The sequence below is a fragment of the Eleutherodactylus coqui genome, chromosome 3 (genome assembly GCF_035609145.1).
Source record: "Eleutherodactylus coqui strain aEleCoq1 chromosome 3, aEleCoq1.hap1, whole genome shotgun sequence".
NCBI lineage: Eukaryota > Metazoa > Chordata > Amphibia > Anura > Eleutherodactylidae > Eleutherodactylus > Eleutherodactylus coqui.
Window position 1 is genome coordinate 40,964,035 of NC_089839.1, and position 20,829 is coordinate 40,984,863.

At 39.6% G+C, this 20,829-nt stretch overlaps 1 protein-coding gene across 5 annotated transcripts in view; it reads left to right on the forward strand.

The window, feature by feature from the left end:
• NRXN1 (neurexin 1) overlaps positions 1–20,829 on the forward strand; it is a 1,562,703-nt gene that overhangs the window by 1,375,176 nt on the left and 166,698 nt on the right. For all 5 annotated transcript variants that reach the window (XM_066595516.1, XM_066595519.1, XM_066595517.1 and 2 more), the window contains one exon: positions 16,370–16,541. In XM_066595516.1, the coding sequence (XP_066451613.1) occupies positions 16,370–16,541 (172 nt within the window). The remainder of the gene's footprint in view (positions 1–16,369; positions 16,542–20,829) is intronic.

A 20,829-nucleotide genomic window follows, 5' to 3' on the forward strand; every position in this document is an offset into this window, starting at 1 on the left:
ATTGGGTAAGGAGTGGTAAGAAGAATTCTACAGAGGGTACCCGCCAACCTGAGGTTAGCCCTGTCTGTTCTTTGCAAAAGGGTTTCTTAATAGATTTTAAATTTATCGTTAAAAGGGTTTTCCACATTATTTCTTGAATTCCTTTTGCTGTGCCCATAACTATATAAAAGAAATATATTCATCGTGGCCCCTATGGCATCTGACAAGTGATGTCACCCGTCGAGAACGTAACTTCCTGGTGATGCCCCGTAAAGCTGTCATGTGGGCTTCTAATGACATTCCTTTCTGGCCTTCTATTGTCTAAAGTGGTCACATGGGTAAACAACGCACGTCACTGCTGCAGCCAATGTGAACAGAAGACCAGAGGACTGGAGCTGGTGGCGGGGAGCAGCCTGCAGCAGTGTGGTGAGTATCAGTGTTGTTATTTGATGTGTGCCTCTTCTGACCACTAGAAGGTAAACCAGATAGCGCCTCAGGGTTGACATTCAGTGGAAATCAACACTATTTTGATCCTCCAATACCCGGGGGAGAGCTGCAGAAATAATTGGGGTCTCTCATAAGAGAGTGGTCCCAAAGAAATAAAATGCAAAAGAGCTATCAGCAAACAAAATTTTCTGCGCTCAATAAATAGTGTGTAACCACAAGTAGTGATCTGTCAAAGAATATATAGGAGTTACACTTACTGAGGAGGAGGGGGGTATGATGACCATGAGCCCCCTCCTTGAAGTGATGACTCCTTCAGTCTCCAAATAGATGTTTACCACACGTTTTAAAAGTGAAGCAATAGCACCTTTAATTTCAAACTTCGCTAAAATAACAGGCGACGCGTTTCAGTGCACACAGGCACCCTTCTGACCACTGACACCAATGTGTGTAATTATCAGAAAACCCCATTAATATATGTTCCAGAATTGTAGCTCAACCCGAGCAAAAATTCAACTTGCTGTACTAGCCCTGTTTTAGATGGGTTGTATAGTTTAGGAAAAATGCTTTCTCCTAAGAACAACACCCTACCTATCCTTATGTTATATGCGGTATTGCAACTCAGCACCCTTCTATTCGCCGAATTTGAGCTGCAATATGAAATGTAAGCCACTGAAAGCTGTAACATTGATACCAAAAGGAAGCAGCCATTTTTTTTAAGTATTACAACTTCTTTAAGTATCTCAGCCAAAGCTAAGGGGCATGTTGGTGGATCAGGTATCAGCGATAGCTATTTTATTGATAGATGGTGGTCCTAGGGGCGGAACTAAAATCTATTAGTCATTTATCTACTATGCTATACAATGCGGAAGAAGGAAAACCCTTTTAAGTGACTTAATTACAAATTTTACATTGGACACTACCGCCGTGTTAACAACTGCTGCAACTACTGCCACATGTGCAGAATACAGAGCAGAATTTGACTTGTCATCCAATGCAAAGTCATATGAGTGGTTATGTGACCTAGTCATGGGACTGCAATGACAATATGAACCATTTTAGTATTGCCCATTACAGCAGCCCCATTGAAAGGAATGGCAGAACGAATTAATGCCATTTCCATTCATTTCAATGGGGAAACTGGTTTTGACATACGAGTGTTTTGGGTTAAGAACTTCATCACAGAATGAATTAAACTCTTAACCCAAGGCACCACTGTAATTGTGAAAAATACAAATTTTGATATTCTCTGTTTTTTTATTGGAACTTGTCCTAAATCAACACCTAGATAAAGGTCGAAATGTTATGAATTATACAACATAACTAATATGTAAGGCCCACTTTTTAAAATTAAAATGGTATCTAAATAGGGATATGAATATTAAGCCACTATATAAAGTAGAAATGAGCGAGCGTACTCGCTAAGGCAAACTACTCGAGCGAGTAGTGCCTTATGGGAGTACCTGCCCGCTCGTCTCTAAAGATTTGGATGCCGACGGGGGAGAGAGTGAGAGAGAGATCTCCCCCCGTTTCTCCCACTGCTCCCGCCCCCCGCCGGCACCCAAATCTTTTGAGATGAGCGGGCAGGTACTCGCATAAGGCACTACTCGCTCCAGTAGTTTGCCTTAGCGAGTACGCTCGCTCATCTCTAATATAAAGTTTTATGAACTATCGCTGTATTTGAAAACTCCAGCTATGTGTCTTCTACTCAATAGCTTCCAAGGTAAAATACACAGTAAATAACAAATTTGTCAAATTAAAACTGCAAAAAGAAATAAATAATTCAGTGTGGTTTCAGACACAACTATCAAATAAGCTCTTTGCTTAAAAACATTATGTAAAATGAATGAAGAGATTAACAACTTTATTAGAGGGCAGGACATTAATGACTCATTTCAACGTGGTAACTGATTTGATGGTTGTACAAAATGAAACTATTTGTCATGGAAGAAATTGCCTTCTTTTGCCATTCGGTCAACAGTCATTAAAATTCTTTACATTTTCTGCGACTTAATCAAAATGGAATATTATACTAATTATGGGTATGGAACATTTTGAGGAATGTTTTTGGTAAACTTTTAGTGTTTTTTTTTCTAGTTGGCCACAGTTGATCGTGTCCTATTTCGAATTATACAGAAAGGCTGCAAAAAGATGGAGCTATCCTGAAAGTAATTTCTAAGAAACATGGGGTTTTGCTGCTCTTACAAAGCTCACATTGGTGATTGATAAGTGCATATGAACTGGTATTGCCCACCCAGTGAATGCCTTGGTTTTGGGGTGGGTGTTATACTGAATTCAGGAGAGAGTACTAAAAAACTGGGAAATGTCACAACCCTTTGCAACAATAAGTACAGGACCAACCTGGCTTCTCTTTCATTGATATAAAAAATAGAAAATAATGCATTTCGAGGACACAAGCCCTTCTTCAGCACTGATGCTTACACTGTAATTTGGCTGCTGAGAGTGTAGAATACTCAACATGTGTCCTTGTCTTCATTGTGGTCGCTGAGCCCTCTGGTGTCTTAAAGGATCTAGTACAGATGTACAAAAGCAGGTACCAACACTTGTTCCCAGTGTCATTTGTTGGTCTGTATACCAATAAAATGGAAGTCAGGTTGATCCTGTACTCAGTGCTTAGCATTATAAAAAGGTTGCACCATTTCCCAGTTTATTAGCACTCTCTCCTGCTCAGTATTTGGAATTACAGACAATGTTTATTTGCCATCTGAAGGTCATATAAAAATCAGATGATGACAAATGGAGGGAGGGTCTGTTATTAAGAACCATCATGATTCTCTGAAATGATGGGACTGCAAGTGTTGACCCCTTACTGTTGGATGGATTTGTCTGAATATCAAAACCTCCAACACAGTGCTTCTTTGGAGATGTCAGGTTACTTCCTGAGAGGTCCTGGTTCTTTATTAAATGTTATTGTCTCTTTGGTCTATGAAGTATAACAGGTTACAGCTCATAGACCTCCAATAATAGATAGGTGCTATGTGTTCCTTCTAAACATACCCCCAAACTGCAGAAACTACTTCTGTCAAATCAACTTTTGGTAGGTGGCACAATGTATGTATATTTACACTTAGTAAAATCTTATAGGTTAAATATCATTACAAGAATTCTTGACTATTAGAAGTCTGGAAGTGGAAACTGACTGACTATGTGCAACATGGAAGGGAAGAGTAGCCATATGGTGAGCTGCAACATACATTATGTGTTTACAGACGTACCAGAGGAAAAGCCAAACTTCACCTGCCAGAAATGCAAGTTTGCGTCTCTATTAGAGAAAAAGGTGCAATGTCTTCAGGAGAGAATAGCTACATTTAAACTCATTAAGAAAGATGATGATTTGCTTGACAGAGCAGAAGTAACTCTTCAGACTGCTGGAGGAAAATACATTTTCGGTGTACCTGTAGAAGCAGAGGAATGGAAGCATGTGACCCCAAGAAGCAGGAAGATCAGAAGACAATCAGCACTCATACTGCTCAGGAAAAGGTACCAGGCTCTGAATCAAGACAGTAACAAAGAGATACATCAAGAATTGACCTTGCCCACAAAGTCTAGTAAGCACTCAGAATCTTCCTGGATGGATGAAAAGACATGTTGTTGTGAAGAAGAAAAGAAGAGTGCTGATTGTGATGGATTCCCTACTGAAAGGAACAGAGGCAGCTGCCTGCAAACCTGACATAACCTCTCAAGAGATTGCACAAACAAATTTGTGTCTGACAGGCTGATATGCAAAACCTTTACGGAGTTATGCTATGTTAAAGTGACACTTGTCAGATTTCCAAAATTTGGCCTGGTCATTGAGGCACAAACAGGCTTGGTCACTAAGGGGTTAGTGGAGGCAAACATGTATCATAATTATACACACATATGTATATATATATATACATATGTGTGTGTATATATATATATATATATATATATATATATATATATATTTGTGTTTGTGTGTATATATATATATATATATATATATATATATATAATACACACACACATATATATATATATATATATATATATATATATATATATATATATATATGAATACATATTGTATAGCTTCATTATAAAATTATTGTGTTCCATCAGCAAAACTATTTCAGCTCCACACAGGGCATTGAGTTAAATATTCCCTGTTATTGATACAGATTGTAAATGCTTAGCGATTAAGTTATTCTTTAGTAGATATTTGGTAGGAAAATGTAATTTTGTATAGAGAAGTAATGGTGCTGAGTGGATAATAAGATTCAGCCGGCTGCTGTTTGCAGCCCTATACCATATGTCTTTTAAAACTGTTGAGATTTTGTGAGGTGGTTCCTAGGGCAATGGCGTCATGTCAGCTATATATCACTGAAATCACTGGTGAAGCGATGCAATCATAGTACATAGATCTTCAGGTACTGGTTAGGTGCTAAACAGGGTAATTTAATGAAAAAGGTGTATTAAGTCTATTGTACATGATTTATTGTTTTAATTTCTCTCAATATATATATATTTTTTCTTCAACATTGCTATTGGCTGATTTTAGTCTTTTGAATTTTAGCAAAATCTAGTTCATTTTTACACACACATTCACCCAAGGCCAATAGCAATGATGGTATTTATTGTGTTGCTTGGTATTTCAGTGCTGAAGGGGTGAATACCATACTTCACAGCAATATATTTAATTATGCATTTCTGAAAATCATTTGCGCTTTCTTAATACGAGTGATATTCCGCTGCAGGCCAAAAAGGCTTCTCACATCTGCTAGCCACTTAACATCCCCTCCTTCATTTCAAGAATCTTTCTTAATTAAATAAGAGCTTGGAGTTGTCATCTGTGAACTAGTGTCTTCAGAGGGACAAAAAAACCTTCACACTGTTTTATATATTAAGAAATTAGTTTAAGAAAGTTCGGGAAACTTTTTGAAATTGTCTAATATTTGGATTTAATCGAAAAATGAAAAATGTATATGTTAAAAATTCTAGATCGCTTACAGCAAGATAATTGATATATTTTATTTAGATAACGAGTCATTTGCTTTATATTTGTAGCTTTAAATTAATTATAATTTAATCAACTCTAAGCGATCAATTATTTTCACTTATCTTAGGAACCAAAAATTCTACAGTCAACTCTATAGGTTGGTATTTAAAAATGTTTTACAGTTAGTTTTAATATATATGGCCAATCTAAAAGAGTATATGGAGTGCTTTAAACATATTATTTAAGGTATGATATGTAGTAGGTGCTGACCCAGGGAATCATGAACATGGGGAATTTTAATAGCAAAATCACCACTACTTCATTTCTTTAGGCTAGTAGTGTTCAACTTTTCAACCATTCTGGAATAACTGACAAAGATGTTCTTGTCATGGGTAATAGAAAATGACTTCAGCACAAAGTAGTTTCATGAAATCCATAATTTTTTTATACTGAGAAGGAATCAAAAATGTTCTTCATGCATCGAGGTCTCACAGTGACTTGCTTATGGTCTGTGTTGGAGTCCTTTTCCATTACCATTGAATCTATTTGCTGCTGAAACGTTTTCCTCTTGCACCTGGTTGACTACGCCAACATTCTGTCCTAGAGATTTCATATGTTTGAGACACTATGGTGGTGACCACTCTTTTCTCTATTCTTCAGTGTTCTTCTCATAGGCAATCTCTACTACCCTCTCAATCCTTCTGTAAAAATTATATTACATTAGTCAAGTAACTGGGTCTAATGATTCAGACTCAGTAATTGTGGTCAGTACTCTAGTTACCATCACATTTTCCTGTAAGTGCTTACATTAGTCCTTTATACAGGGGGAATGGCTTTTGAGTTCATGGTAGAGTGGTGGAGATACTATGCACTGTCCACTCTATCACTCAACTTGCCCACAACTCACTTGTTACTCAGCTATTTACTTGACCTATGTGTTTAAACTCGTCAAGTGGCCAAGCTTTTCCTGACTTGCCTGTTGCTTTTAGGTACACCTAAAAGGGTTTCCCTAAGACTGTGATCCACTGTGATGCCACCAGTCATAAGAATAAGGGTTCTGCGCCCTCATTTTGCCTTATTATGTGGCATTTAAGCCATGCATCTACGCTGCATTCCATTCATTGTCTATGAGGCAAAACGCTGTTCAGGGTGGTAACTATAAGGTACAGACTTTGCCGTTGCAGTCTGGCCTTCGATCCACAAGGTACGGTAGGGAATAAAAGTCTCTTTTGAATAAATTAGGAAAACAGTACCATAAATGACATATGATTGTTGGGAGACCCTGTTATAGATTTTGACCTGGTGATTAGTACACTAGCTTCATATTATGCCTTTGGCTAAATTTGAGTCAAGGGAAACTAATGTACTCTATAGTTAACGTCATATGAATGGTACATCTTTACGGTAAGGAAAGGATTAAGGGCAGGCAGCAGTTGGAAAAGTTATTCTAATATTATCATACATCAATTGGAGAGCCTCATTTATCAAACTAGTCTAACCACAAAATTGACCTTGCCGCCCAACCAATGATATGCAACTTACATTTTTTTTTCAGAGCAGTTTAAGCACCCGAAGGTTGAGCTCTTCTTGGTTCCAATGGGCAACAAGGACAGTTTGGCTGTCAGACAACTATGATAAATTAAGCAGCGTATGTTTTCATGAATGCATCTTGATTAACTATGCAACTTGCTATAAGCATGGGGAGTCAAAGAATAATTCATATTTAGAAGCAAAGTTATTTTTCCATGATTATTATGAAGAGGAATGCATTATTTGCAAAATATTCAAGGTCAAGTCATTGAACTTTTCGGATAACTTTTCTTGTAAAAGATGATACAGCTGCTGCTATGCTATCCCGAGGGATGACATAACACTACTTCCAATTTACAAATATCATCATAAATATTTTTCTGCTTTTTTGATATTTGATTACTAGTAAAAAAAACTTAAATCATTAAAGCTATTTGCTTCGGAATTTAGCTGTTTTCAACCCTAAAATATAAAATCATTTTCTGCGAAAATCAAGTATAACATTGAAATAAAATTGATCGGAATTAGCAATATAGATTATTTTGTTGAAGACGTGACATTTTGGAACAAAAGATGAATGAATGAATGAATGAATGAATGAATAACTGGACGGATTGAGTGAGCAATGAATACACATGTTAATCTGGCAATAGAAATTGTAATAGCTGCAATTACCACATTTACTTGCTGTAATTAAGTACACATCCTCCCAACTGCCCAAAACTGGGAGCAATCTTCTATGGCATCCAACTTCTTGGGTTCAGCCTTTCTATCCTGTTCTCTCTCATAGTCATATAAGTATTGTTACTGTCACCACGACAGTTAATATAGGTCTGTTGGGAGACTAGACTTCATAGTCACTGAGGCAGGAAGCATTGTAATTCAACTATTATAGACTAGTTTGGCTTATTTAACTTTTGCAAAAAGTTTGGCTTGGTCCGCATTAGTTCAAACCTAATCGAAAGCTCACCCAAATCCCTAAAACTGGTGTATAACACTGTTGAAAAACCATAAAAGCCATGTAAAGTGAAAATGTTATACGTGGTTTTTATAGCTCTTAGACAGTGTTATATTGCAGTCTTTGGTAGTGGTGAATTGAACCAGTAAAGACCAATGCCCTAAAGAATTTCCTAAAAGCTTATTTAGGGCTCATGTCAAATGAAACTTTTAGCAAAGTTTGACCTGAAACAAGGTTCTACTGGTTTGGTCTGCTCAAAATTATTATAGATCATTAACATTTTATAGGATCCCAATGTAGAAGAAAAATTAAGGGGCTGTGGTGCTTACTGGAGTACTGCTACCCCTGTATAGTGAGTATATCTCTGTTTGACACTGTGCATTTGTTAGTGTTGCTCTGTGGTAGCAGACACAGGTATATGCATATCAATTTCACCATGATAGGTACTGTGGTAAGTGTCATTTTGATGATTGTTGGGAGTCCATGAGGTTGGAACTCATAGCAATCAGAAATTGATGGCCTATCCTAAGAATAGACTATCAATGTAAAATCCATGGAAAAGGAATGTAAATGCTTTTGTTACTTACAGAATAAGTAATGTGAATGCTATCCAAGTTTCTTAGCATAAGCATTACTTAAGGCCTTAGTCACACGGGCGTTTTTTCACGCGATTTGCGCATCGCATGACGGATGCGCATGCGCAAATCGCGTGACCGGCGCCGAAAAATCGCCCGAAAATCTGCTCCTAGCCGCGTTTCATTAGAAACGGGCCGGAGCTGTCCCGCGCATTGCATTCAATGGAGCTGGCAATACAGCCGGCTCCATTGAATGCAAGCGCTGCGGGTGAGTGTGGGATGAATTGTCGGGAAGGGGATAAATATATAACCCCTTCCCTGCAATGCATCCTGAAAAGTGAAAAAATAATAAAAAAGGATGTACTTACCTGCTCCCGGCAGCCGGAGATCCCCGCGGCCGTCCTGCAGTGGGTGTGAAGGGGGTGTGACTCAGGCTTGCCCCTGATTGGCTCAGCGCTGAGCCAATCAGAGGCAAGTCTCAGTCACACCCATTCATGAATTCATGAATGGGTGTGACTGAGATCAGCCTCTGATTGGCTCAGGCTGAGCCAATCAGGGGCAAGCCTGAGTCACAGCCCCTTCACACCCACTGCAGGACGGCCGCGGGGATCTCAGGCTGCCGGGAGCAGGTGAGTACATCCTTTTTTTTTATTTTTTCACTTTTCAGGATGCATTGCAGGGAAGGGGTTATATATTTAACCCCTTCCCGACAATTCATCCCGCGCACGCCGGCAGCCCATTGCTTTCAATGGAGTCGGCTGTATTGCCGTCTCCATTGAATTCAATGGGCAAACATCGTTCTTCTCTGCCACAGCTGTTCCAGCTGTGGCAGAGAAGAATGATTTGTCTTCTATATGTTCTCAATGGGGTCGGCGCTGCTGCCGCCGGCCCCATTGAGCGCATATAGAGAAGAGAACAGGAATCGCAGATCGCAGATAGGTGCGATCTGCAATTTCTGTTCTCTAATTTATCGGACGAGCGCATAAAAAGCGCTCATGTGTCCGATACCATTGCAAAGCAATGGTTTTAAAAAATCGCCGGACGCATGCGCATGCGCAAATCGCGGCAATAAACGCCCGTGTGACTGAGCCCTAAATATGTACATGTCTATGAAATTTGTCACCTTTAACCCTTTCCAATCCACTGTCTGACGTCTGAAGACATTATGATTTAAGGCTGTGCATCTCGGATGTTGGAAGATATCTGCTGGGGTTCTCTTATTGTATATTGCCAGCCTCTCTGCTGTTGGAGCCTATCCAACGTGTCACCTCATGCAGTACTGGCGTTAGCCAGCAGATAGCGCTGTTGTATAACGGCAGAAAAAGAGTAATCCCCCTAGGAAAACCAGGATACAAATTGGATTGGAAAAGGTTAATAGTTAAGTAGATTCTTAAGATGTTTAAAAATGCTGGAGAATGACGCAAGATGCTAGCAGTGGGCTTAAAGGAGTTTTAGAGGCAGTGCCCACTGTCAGAGCTGGGATACCTGGGGGGTTGGAGCAGAAGCTGCTGCTCCAACCCCTGTATGGTGGCTGGTGCTCATAATTGCAGGCACAGCTCTCATTGAAATCAATGGGAGCTGTGCTTGCAATTACAAGTTCCTGCCACTACACAGGGGTCAGAGCAGTTGCTTCCGCTATGACCTTCATGTATCCCGGAACTGACAGCGGGCGCTGCCTGGAAAACCCCTTTTATCTTATATTTCATTCACAGCGGTTATTATCCCTTTCAGCTCTTAAAGGTTAAAGACAAGAAATACTATTATCATGCACACTAATTCTATATATTTTGCTCATATTACAACTTCGAAAAAAATCACAAATTATAAGTCTTTAACTAATGCTGTGAACTTCTTGTCCATTTGTAAAAATGGCACACTTAATGTTGAACCCCGACTATCACCTCACGTGTGCTAATAGCACTGTAATTTCTTAAATGGGTCTCAGACATATTTAATGGAAACATTTTGATTAAGGAAGCAAAATTAACATATTGAACAATATTCCTTAATGTTGGCATTATCATGCTTTTAACTCAACTAAGTGCTTTATGTGCTATTTTTTTATTTTTAGTTTAAAGCAATTTTTATAGCGATGACTTTTTTCTTCTATTAAACTTATTATTACTGTAGTTTCCTTACTGTTACAGCAGCTATAGTTGTGAAATAAGGAAAAGGAAAATCAATTGAGGGTGTCGAATAAAAAAAGTCAATAAGTTTTTGGTATTTCATCCTAGTGGTAGGGGAGAGAGACAGAGCATTGAAAGAATAATTTTCAGCAGTAACCATTCAATTGCAAGTTAAATGTTAATATACAACCCAGTAAATAAAGGCTTAAGGGTGGCTCTACACTGGACAACTATTGTCCGAATAGTTGCTCGATGGAGAGAGGTGGCAGTGGCACACAACCGGATGATGAGTGATAATTTGTTCACTAGTTACTTTGTTTCAGCTCACCTAAAAAGCAGTCTTTGGTTGATTGTCATCTGCTGTAACGAGGCAATCATTGTCTTTCAATGACTTGCCCAATGTTCTCTCTCTCTCGGAACTTGATCAACAATTGGTCCATTTAAAAGCACGGAAAAAAACCCAGTAGTTTGTACTGTAGGCTAACAACTTGGTGTAACGACTATTTCCAGCCATTATTCCGATGGTAGTTGGCTCTTGTAAAGCTATCCTAGCTCACTAGTAGGTTTAGATGCTTCGACCACACTGTGCTGATGCCCTTAAGTAGACATTAACAATCTACCGAATAAAACCTACAGACATACTGCAGCTGGTGGAATTATTCACTAGTATGATTGTCCCCTCTGCTTCATTTTGAAATAGTGGGTTAGAAGAAAAGCCACAAAGAGTGGAGGACAGGAGAGTATTTTTTCCTTTTTATTGCACCAACATTTAAATCACTTTATGGGGTTCACAGAATGACTGTCCATTCACAAGACTGAATAGTAATTTTTGAACATTAACATAATCAAATGTAAAAGATCTCTAGCCTGCACCTACTCTGATGTATATTTAGTTGAATTTTTGTGGAGTGCTCTCCTAATTGGAATTTTTTTTAACTGAATGGTATAGTTTGAAGCTCCTAGGCCATGGTGTTCATGCCATACTAAAGGCCCATTTACATGGGACGAATGTCGGGCAAATGATGCCTGACACTCGTCCCCACATATACTCACTCTCATGCTGTTGCATGGGTACTAGTATCACTGGCTCGCTCACAGAGTGCCAGCAGGAGGATGTGGAGGCTACAGGAAATTTCACTCCTTACACTCCCCCGCCCCTCTCCATTGACCTAACTTAGGGGTCGTTCAATACTGAACGGCTGCTATTTACACTGAACGATTGTCGTTCAGCTTATCATCCATCGTTTATGCTGCATGGTCCTTCATTGAGTGCTGTGACCAATCACAGGCATCCCTCAGCTGCCATTCAATGAATGGCTGAGAGCTGCCTGTGATTGGCTGAGAGCTCAGGCAATCAGATTCAGTCCTTTCAGCAGAAGGGGATTTTACATCCCCGCCTGCTGAAAGAGCTTCAAAACAGTGCAGGGAGAAGACAGGCTAGATGTGCCTGAGTCCTGGCAGCCGAAGAGAGGTGAGTATAATTTTTTTTATTTTTAGCACATTCTAGGGATGCTTTTCAGAGCAGGGCTTATTTTTAAAGCCCTTCCCCGAAAATCCCTGCAGTGCTTGCCAGCAGCCCATTGCTTTCAATGGGACTGCAGAAGTTCCAGTCCCATTGAAAGCAATGGGAGAACATTGTGATCCGCTGTCACAGCTGTGACAGCTGTGGCAGGGGATTATTTACTCCAGGCAGTGATGAAGAAATCTTCTGCCACAGCTGTCACAGCTGTAACAGCTGTGCCGTGGGATTCTTTACTCCCCATGGGAAGTCCCCTTGTCACTGAGCACTATGACAGTGCTGTTACAATGTTCACTGACAAGCCAACTCCCCGCTGGGGAATATTGACGAGCACCATGGACCTATGGTGCATGCATGTCCTATGTTTTGCAGGTACGTGCGTTTGCATTCCTGTAAAGCACGGACATGTGAACAAACCATAGGGAACCAATGTTTCTAATAGGAGCGTGTTTTTCTGCGCACAACCATACGCACATAAACACGCTCATGTGAAGGCACCCTTATACAGTGTTAAATACGTGGCTCTTTCCATTTGCATTAGACATCTTCCCTATCCTCCATCTAGGAACCGAATAGGACCCCTAGATTTTGGACATGGGGATACCCCTATTGGGGTAATCACCTTGATTCTAGGCAGGGTCAGCCACAACAAAGTTGGTTAGGGATATCTTTCCCATTCCCACATTTCTGTTACTGCTACTTTCCCTATTTTGTGTTCCTTGCTTTTTGCTAATACATGTCTATATTTCTCCACTGCGGAGATAAACTACGTCTTGTTCTCGGGTGTTGGTGTCATCCATGGAGGGTGCCGTACATACATTCTGCACAAATATAACACTTTCATTATATTTTACCCTAATTCTAAAATAAGCAATTTGGTTTAGCATCTACTACTGAGCTAGTTAAAGTACATCATTACATGCGTATTGTAATTCTTACTCCTGCATACAGTACATGTGAGGTAACCATATCTTTAGCTGTTGAAACTCTAAAACAGCATATCTTTAAGTTCCTTCATTTGTCTGCTGCTTCAGAATTTCTATGCATAATGAAATAGAAAAAAATGAAGCTCAGTATGTGTTCTACTCACATAAGATGGAATTAGGGTATTAGTGTAATGTTGCAGAGTTGATTCATGGGAGTGTGCATGCTGAGTTTTGTATTTTATAGTGATTAACAAAAATTACAACAAAATGTTTTGTATGCCTTGGATCTTTTTTTGTAATACTTATCTGTTACATACTTAAATTTAAGAGCAAATCTGCTGCCAGCTGTAATTCAAAGTGCTTGGAATAATGTACTGTCATTGAGTTCATACAGTAGATGAAAAATACTGTTCATTATTACAGATATTCACCATGGTACCATTATAAATGTAATGATTATGGCAACGATTATGATATCAATTGCCTGTGTTCTCCTTCCATGTACCAGGCATAGTTTATTAATCAGTGGGGAAAAGTAAAGGTCCTCCTCACCCTTGAATATACAGCATTTTAAGGCCTCGGTTAGACGGGCGTTTTTTTCGCGCGATTTGCGTATCGCATGACTGATGCGCATCCGCAAATCGCGTGACCGGGGCCGAAAAATCGCCCAAAAAAAATCTGCTCCTAGCCGCGTTTCATTAGAAACGGGCCGGAGCTGTCCAGCGCATTGAATTCAATGGAGCCGGCAATACAGCTGGCTCCATTGAAAGCAATGGGCTGCCGGCGATCGCACGATTAATTTTCGGGAAGGGCTTAAAAATATAAGCCCTTCCCTGAAATTAATCCAGAAATGTGTAAAAACAAAAAAAAAATATATACTCACCTGGTCCCGGCAGACGGAGTTCAGCCGCGGCCGGCCGGCAGTTCTCCTGAACTGCTCTGAGTAGTATTCAGCAGCCGGGGATTTAAAATCCCCGCCTGCTGAATGAGCTGCCTCTGATTGGTCACAGCCTCACCAATCAGAGGCAGCTCTCACTTACCCATTCATGAATTCAGGTAGCTTTACACAGGACGATTGTCAGGTGCGTAAGGGCTTGACAGTTGTCCCAATGACTATCACTCCTGTGCTTTCACACAGGAGTGATAGTTGTTAAAGGAATGGAGCGGAGTGCCCTGGAGATCTCTTCCAGCTGCTCAGCTCCATTTTTCTTGAACAGGTAGTTGTTCATAGATGAATGAATGCCTGTTTACACAAAGCTGATAGTTGCTTGGTCGACTAAAAAGCAAGTGACTCCAACAAGAGAACAACTTTTTCCTGTGTAAAGGTATATTTAGCCATTAAGAGGGTATTCCCATTTCAGTAAGTTATCCCTTGACCGTAGGGGATAACAGAATAGGGGAAAACTTGCTGATGGGTGGAGGTCCCACTGATGGGGCTTCCACTGCTCTAAAGAAATCACACCTGGTGAGTCCTGAAATATTGAAAGTGGCGGCCATGCACAGATGTCACCACATGATTCTCTAGGACAGTTGGAGATATCCAAATCTAAGCACTCTGCAATTACTGGAAGTCCCAATGAAGTGAATGGGACTACCAGAGATTGCCAAGCGCTTGAAATTAGATACCACCCTTTAAAGTGAATGGCATAGTGGCATGCATGCACAATCACCATTGTTAAACTTGAGGGACACACTGGGAGCGATTTCCTGAGTTGGGAATATGCCTTTAATAACTTTTAATAGCTCTACCTTTCCAGATAAGTACTATGAATTCCAGTGCTTCATCTCTTGCAGGCTGTAAGCCAGTGGTCCTCAACCAATGGCTTGAGAGCCATATACGGTTTGCAAACTCCTGTTGTGTCTTGCCAGAGGAGACCTGCATTATGGTCCAATGCACTAGATGCAAAATGACATTCATAATAGCAATATTACAGATGTCTCTTAGATAGAGATGAGCGAGTATACTCGTTTTGAGTAATTACTCGATCAAGCACCGCGATTTTCGAGTACTTCAGTACTCGGGTGAAAAGTTTCGGGGGGTACCGGGGGGTGGAGGGAGGCGTGGTGACGCGGGGGGTAGCAGCGGGGAACATGGGGGAGCCCTCTCTCTATCCCTCTCCCCCCCCCCACTCCCCGCTGCTATCCCCCACTCACCCCCAGCGCCCCCCGAATCTTTTCACCCGAGTACGGAAGTACTCGAAAATCGCGGTGCTCGGGTGAAAAAGGGGCGTGGCCAAGTACGCTCGCTCATCTCTACTCTTAGACCCAAAACAGTGCAATTTAGTATTAAAATACTAGTGTCAAATTCGTAATTTGTTGTTTTTCTCCACTTAATATGTTTACATTTTTCACTTCAATGTGATACACAAAGTTGAATGTTGCTCAAAAAGCATAAAAAGTTAGGGGCCTCTGCTGTAATAGCTCATGCTTTAGTGATCCATTTACGTTGCCAATGTCTAAAATGAACTGATAGTACCATATAAAATGAGCTACTTACAGAGGCCTTTTGCTCTCACAGATTCATAGGAAATCCATTAGGAAGCATATTTTAGCATGTGCCATTGTATGCCAAATTACAAATATATATATATATATATATATATATATATATATATATATTGGAGTATTGATTTGAGGGCAGCACACAGATTTCTATGGATCAGTAATATGGAATTGTCGGGCTTCTCTGTGAAGCAATATCATTTCTCGTCTTGCAGTCTTGTGTTGTGCACGAGCCCCGAGTCAACCACTAGCCATGTAAGAATATACTATACTAAAGGGACTTCTTCAGGACATGAAATATCCTAATATTTTCAGTATTATGAAACTTAAGCTGTGTCATCAGCATGACAAAGAGACTGGAACACATGATGTCTTTTACTGTTCTCCTGCAGAATGTCTTAGTAGCCATTTTTTTTTGTCTTCTTATAGCGCAATTATTGCATGCTAATATTATGGAAAGATATGTTCTCCTTGAGCTTCTATTCAATTGTTGGCATTCATTGGTTTGTGGAGTTTACACAAAGCTTCCGAAATTGGAAATTTTCAGTCACACATGGTTTTACGCGTTTCATGAAGCAAGAAAAAGGATTTTGTTCGCTTTTGTAAATTGCGGAGACAAAGAGAAAAATACAAATTCAATCCATCAGTAAAAGTACTGTAACTGATTTAGAATATCAATTATCTATGAACAAGATGTCCCAAACTTAGTGAAATGTCAAGAGACTTGCTCTGGAAAATAAAACCCTAAGAGAAGAAAGACAGTTAGACGCGATTCACATTCTTCATAAGACAAATTCTAATTAGCGCTATATTTTCTTTTTTTTTTCAGCACCAAGGAAAAATTGGAGTCAAATTTAATGTTGGAACAGATGACATCTCAATTGAAGAAGTTAATGCAATTATTAATGATGGGAAGTATCACGTAGTACGATTTACAAGAAGTGGGGGTAATGCCACCTTGCAGGTCGACAACTTGCCTACAATAGAACGTTTTCCAGCAGGTAACAATACTTTATTTAACAAGTCATCATTTTTTCTATCTCAGCAGTTAACTATAGTAAAAAAAATAGTAAAATGATAATTATTATTATATTAGTGACAGTAGTAGACAACCATAAGCGGTGCTAAAAATGTATGACTTGTGGATAGGCTGCAACCTTTTTTTTTGGAACTGCATATTAAGTTTTTATGGCTCATGGAAAGGATTTGACAAAAGGTATAATTATGCAAAATTGGCAAGGACATTTCAAAAAAAGTTACAGAAGTTTATATCTTTTTGTTATCTACTTTTTCACAGGACTTAAAGGAATTGTCCAGTTGAAAAGTATTGATGGCCTATCAGCAGAATAAGCTATTAATAGTTGATCAGTGGGTGCCTGCCATCTGGGACACCTACCGTTCAGATGTTCCATGGGCTAGTGTGCTTTTAAACTGAGCTGATTTCTACAGGAAGCAAACAGCTCCATTTTCACAACAGTGCCCAGGTTTGGTATTGCAGGCAAAGTTCCCATTAAAGTGAAAGGGAACTTCGACTGTAATAGCAAGCCTGACCACTACAATGAGAATGAAGCTGTTTGCGTCCTGCAGAACGCAGCTCAGTGCATGAGAACAATGGTCTGATGAGCAGCTGATCTACAGGGATACTGGACAGTGGACCCTTGATGATCTACTATTGATGGCTTGTCCTAAGGATAGGCTATCTATAATTTACAACTGGAAAACCTCTTTAAGCCTCTGTTCACACTGGTATTGATGAGGTCCATCAAGGATTTCTATTGGGCTTTCCGAATAGTATAGTCTGAAGTGATATTCTTGCCATCAAAAACACTGCAAGCCTGATAGAAGGCTGTTGGGCACATTTAAAGTTAATAGGGTCCTATGAGATTTTCCAGTGTTTATTAAAAAACTAATCCAGTATATATGTTATGGCTCCAATATAAACAGAAGCCACGACACTAGTGTGAACAGAGCCTAAAGGCCGAGCGAAAGCTTGGACCAATGTATTTAATGAGTGCCCTGTGTAAACATCTCAGATCAGTTGTTGGCTGATTGCTTCTTTTATGTGCACATAAAAATACTCGTTTGTCAGCAGCACATCTCCCATGTAAGATGGAATGTGCTTCCAACAATAATGGAAATAAGTGTCTGCCCTAGCGATCATAAGTCATGAATAATTGTTCATGTGGATGTTCATCCTTCAACAATTGCCCATTGTGAAAGGTCCTTAAACAAATGCCGATTGGCTTGCTACATATCATCGATTGGTGCTCATTATTTGCAAAATACTGTATCTGCCCATGTAAAAGGATCTTAACTAGAGATGAGCGAGCACGCTCGGTAAGGTCAGTTACTCGAGCGAGCCTTGCTCATCTCGAGTAACTGCCTTCTCCTCTGAGCGTGCTCGGGGGCGCGGCGGGTGGCGTGGGGTAGTGGGGGGGGAGACAGAGAGATCTCTCTCCTTCCCCCCCTACTCCCCTCCGCTCTCCCCTTGCCGCCCCTGCCGCACCCCCGAGCACGCTCAGAGGAGACAGCAGGTGAGCAAGGCTCGCTCAAGTAACTGACCTTATCGAGCGTGCTCGCTCATCTCTAATCTTAACATATAATTCTAGCAATAATATCCTGATATTTTTCTAGGTCATTTATTGTGCATTGTAGATAGAAATGATCTGCCACTTTTTTACTCATCCTGTTGGCTATTAGCAATCACATCTCTACTTTAAAACCAAAGTTCATGATCTAAAAAGATCAAAATTGGAAATTTTCTTGAAATATCAATGGGCGCCCATGATACTGTACAAAATGACATATAGATTTGGATATACATTTTCTTAGGACACCTATATTCTAATGTTTTGGCAGATAAATTACAATGGTGTAGAAATGCCTGAGATTAACCAGTCTGCTGTCCTGCCATAACATAAGGACAGTTGAAAATGTTGGAGGCAGTGCCTAGAGACTGTTAAGGCTCAATTCCCCTTCTCTGTGGTACCCTTTGGTTCCATTGACTGCCCACCTGTCCTCCAGTGCCTCCTAGTCAAGGGGAAAAATGCTCTTTCAACTGGAGAGATCAATAGACATGCATCAGTCATAACATTAGATAGCCCTTGATATCATTTGTGAGTATTGTATAGCTTTAATGGAAATTGAAGGGTAAATGTGTAAGCAGTGAAAGAGGCATGCCCAAAAATATTAATTTATGGATTTGTACACAAAACATAATAAGTCAAATTGTATTCATATCTTATTTCTTGCTATATACCTAAATGTCATATAAGATCATTATTGAATTTGTCACTATGTGTTATTTCATATACTATTTCAATGTGATAATACATTGCCTTTATGTTATATACTTAATACTGTTTAACATGTTATAGATTATTAAAGAGTTTATAGCCTGTTGCAAAATTCAACATTTGTCAACTGCGAAAAAAAAAACTGCAAAAATTTTCCCGACCAGCTCCGTTTTCCTATGGAGGGAGTCTGGGTGCTTTTATGCCTTAGAGCTACAGTACTAAGCTTTTTTTTCAGTTTTTTTTCAATGCTGTTGTGATGTGTCAAGCCTGTTGTCTATCAGCCTTGGGCAGCGATCCTTCTCGCTTAATCTCTTCAGCCTTAGCTTAATGTTTCATGCTAATATAGCTAAGGACAGTATATGACCCGCTTTCCTTAATTTATAGAAATATACTAAATTCCATAACTTCTAGGAGCTTTGGTAAAGTTTGAACCTTCTTTCAATTAAACTGGAAATGTTGTTTGTGTTTTATAAAATTGATGTTTACAAGAATGACGTTCTAAAATAATTAGTTTTCAGAACTGAATTAATAATACTGATAGGTCGTAAAACTCTCATGGTATACTGGGCTAAGAGAATGTATCAGGTTTTTATTATTGTGATATTTAAAATATGTACTTGAAACAATATCATTATCTCTAATCTGATTATATTTTCTATTATTTTTTTTTTATTCTGTATTTCCAATTATATGTGGGTAAATATCTAACTTTAACTATCACAGTTCCTTAGATTTGCTTTAAATTACCTATATATATATATTATTTTTATTTTTTTAATTCTATCAGAAAAAAATCATTTATTTCTATGGGAAACGCGAATAGGTCTCTGTACTGGGAGAGGGAAGAGTAGCTAAGAGTAGTTAAGATACCCTCATCACATATCGTCAATGATCCAATTGTGTGCTATCTGCCTTAACCCCTTGAGTGGCACGCCCGGAAATTTTCCGGGACGAGCTCCACTGCTCATAGCGACATAGCCCGGAAGATTTCCGGGCTATGTATCACTATGGGAGCGGCAGAGCACAATGCCACAAGCTGTGACACTGTGCTCTGCCTGCACAGACCCACAGAGAACAAAGTAAGGGCTTTGAAAAACCAGCAGAAGATATTGCCGATCTGCCGGCAATCTCCTGCTTTGTTTACAGGTTGCCATACAGACCATCGGCTTGTCAGAAGCAAGCCGATGGTCTCTGTGGCAGGGAGAGCTTGGTGCTTGGCTGTCAGAGGACAGCTAGGTACCAGCTCTTACAGCAGAGATTAGAGAAAACCTCCGATCTCTGCTGTGTTAACCCTTTACATGCTGCAGTCTATGTAACTGCAGCATGTAAAGGGCTGTCACTGCAGCATGTAAAGGGCTGTCACCATCGGACCCCCGGAATGTGATCAGGGGGTCCTGATGGGTCCCTGTGGAAGTCCCCTAAAGGGACAAAAAAAAAAAAAAAAAGTAAAAAAATTATTAAAAAAAATAAATAAAAACACTTGTCTCCCTTTACTTGGTAAAAAATCAAAAATAAAATCACACATGTGGTATCCATGCGTCGTAATGATCCAGAGAAGAAAGTTAATGCATTATTTAACCCCTTAATGACATGGCCCCTTTTTTTCTTTTTTCCCCATTTCTTTTTTTCCTCCCCCCTGTTTAAAAAATCACAACTTGTCCCGCAAAAAACAAGCCCTTATATGGCCATGTCAATGAAAAATGAAAAAGTTATGGCTCTTGAGACGCAACTGCAAAATTAGTTGAAATTCAATGATTAGACCATTTTAAAAAACCTGCCCTGGTGGGCACGACAGGGTGGTAGGAAACCCGCCACTCAAGGGGTTAAAGGGGTTTTCCACTAAGGTTGGGACATAGACACAAAAATATCGATAGTGTCGATTATCGCTGAACAAACTATCGATTATTGTAAAATATCAGTGCAAAACTATCGATATTTGATATATCGACTTTTTAAAATGCTGTATAAAAATAAAACTGGTCTAGGGTTAATA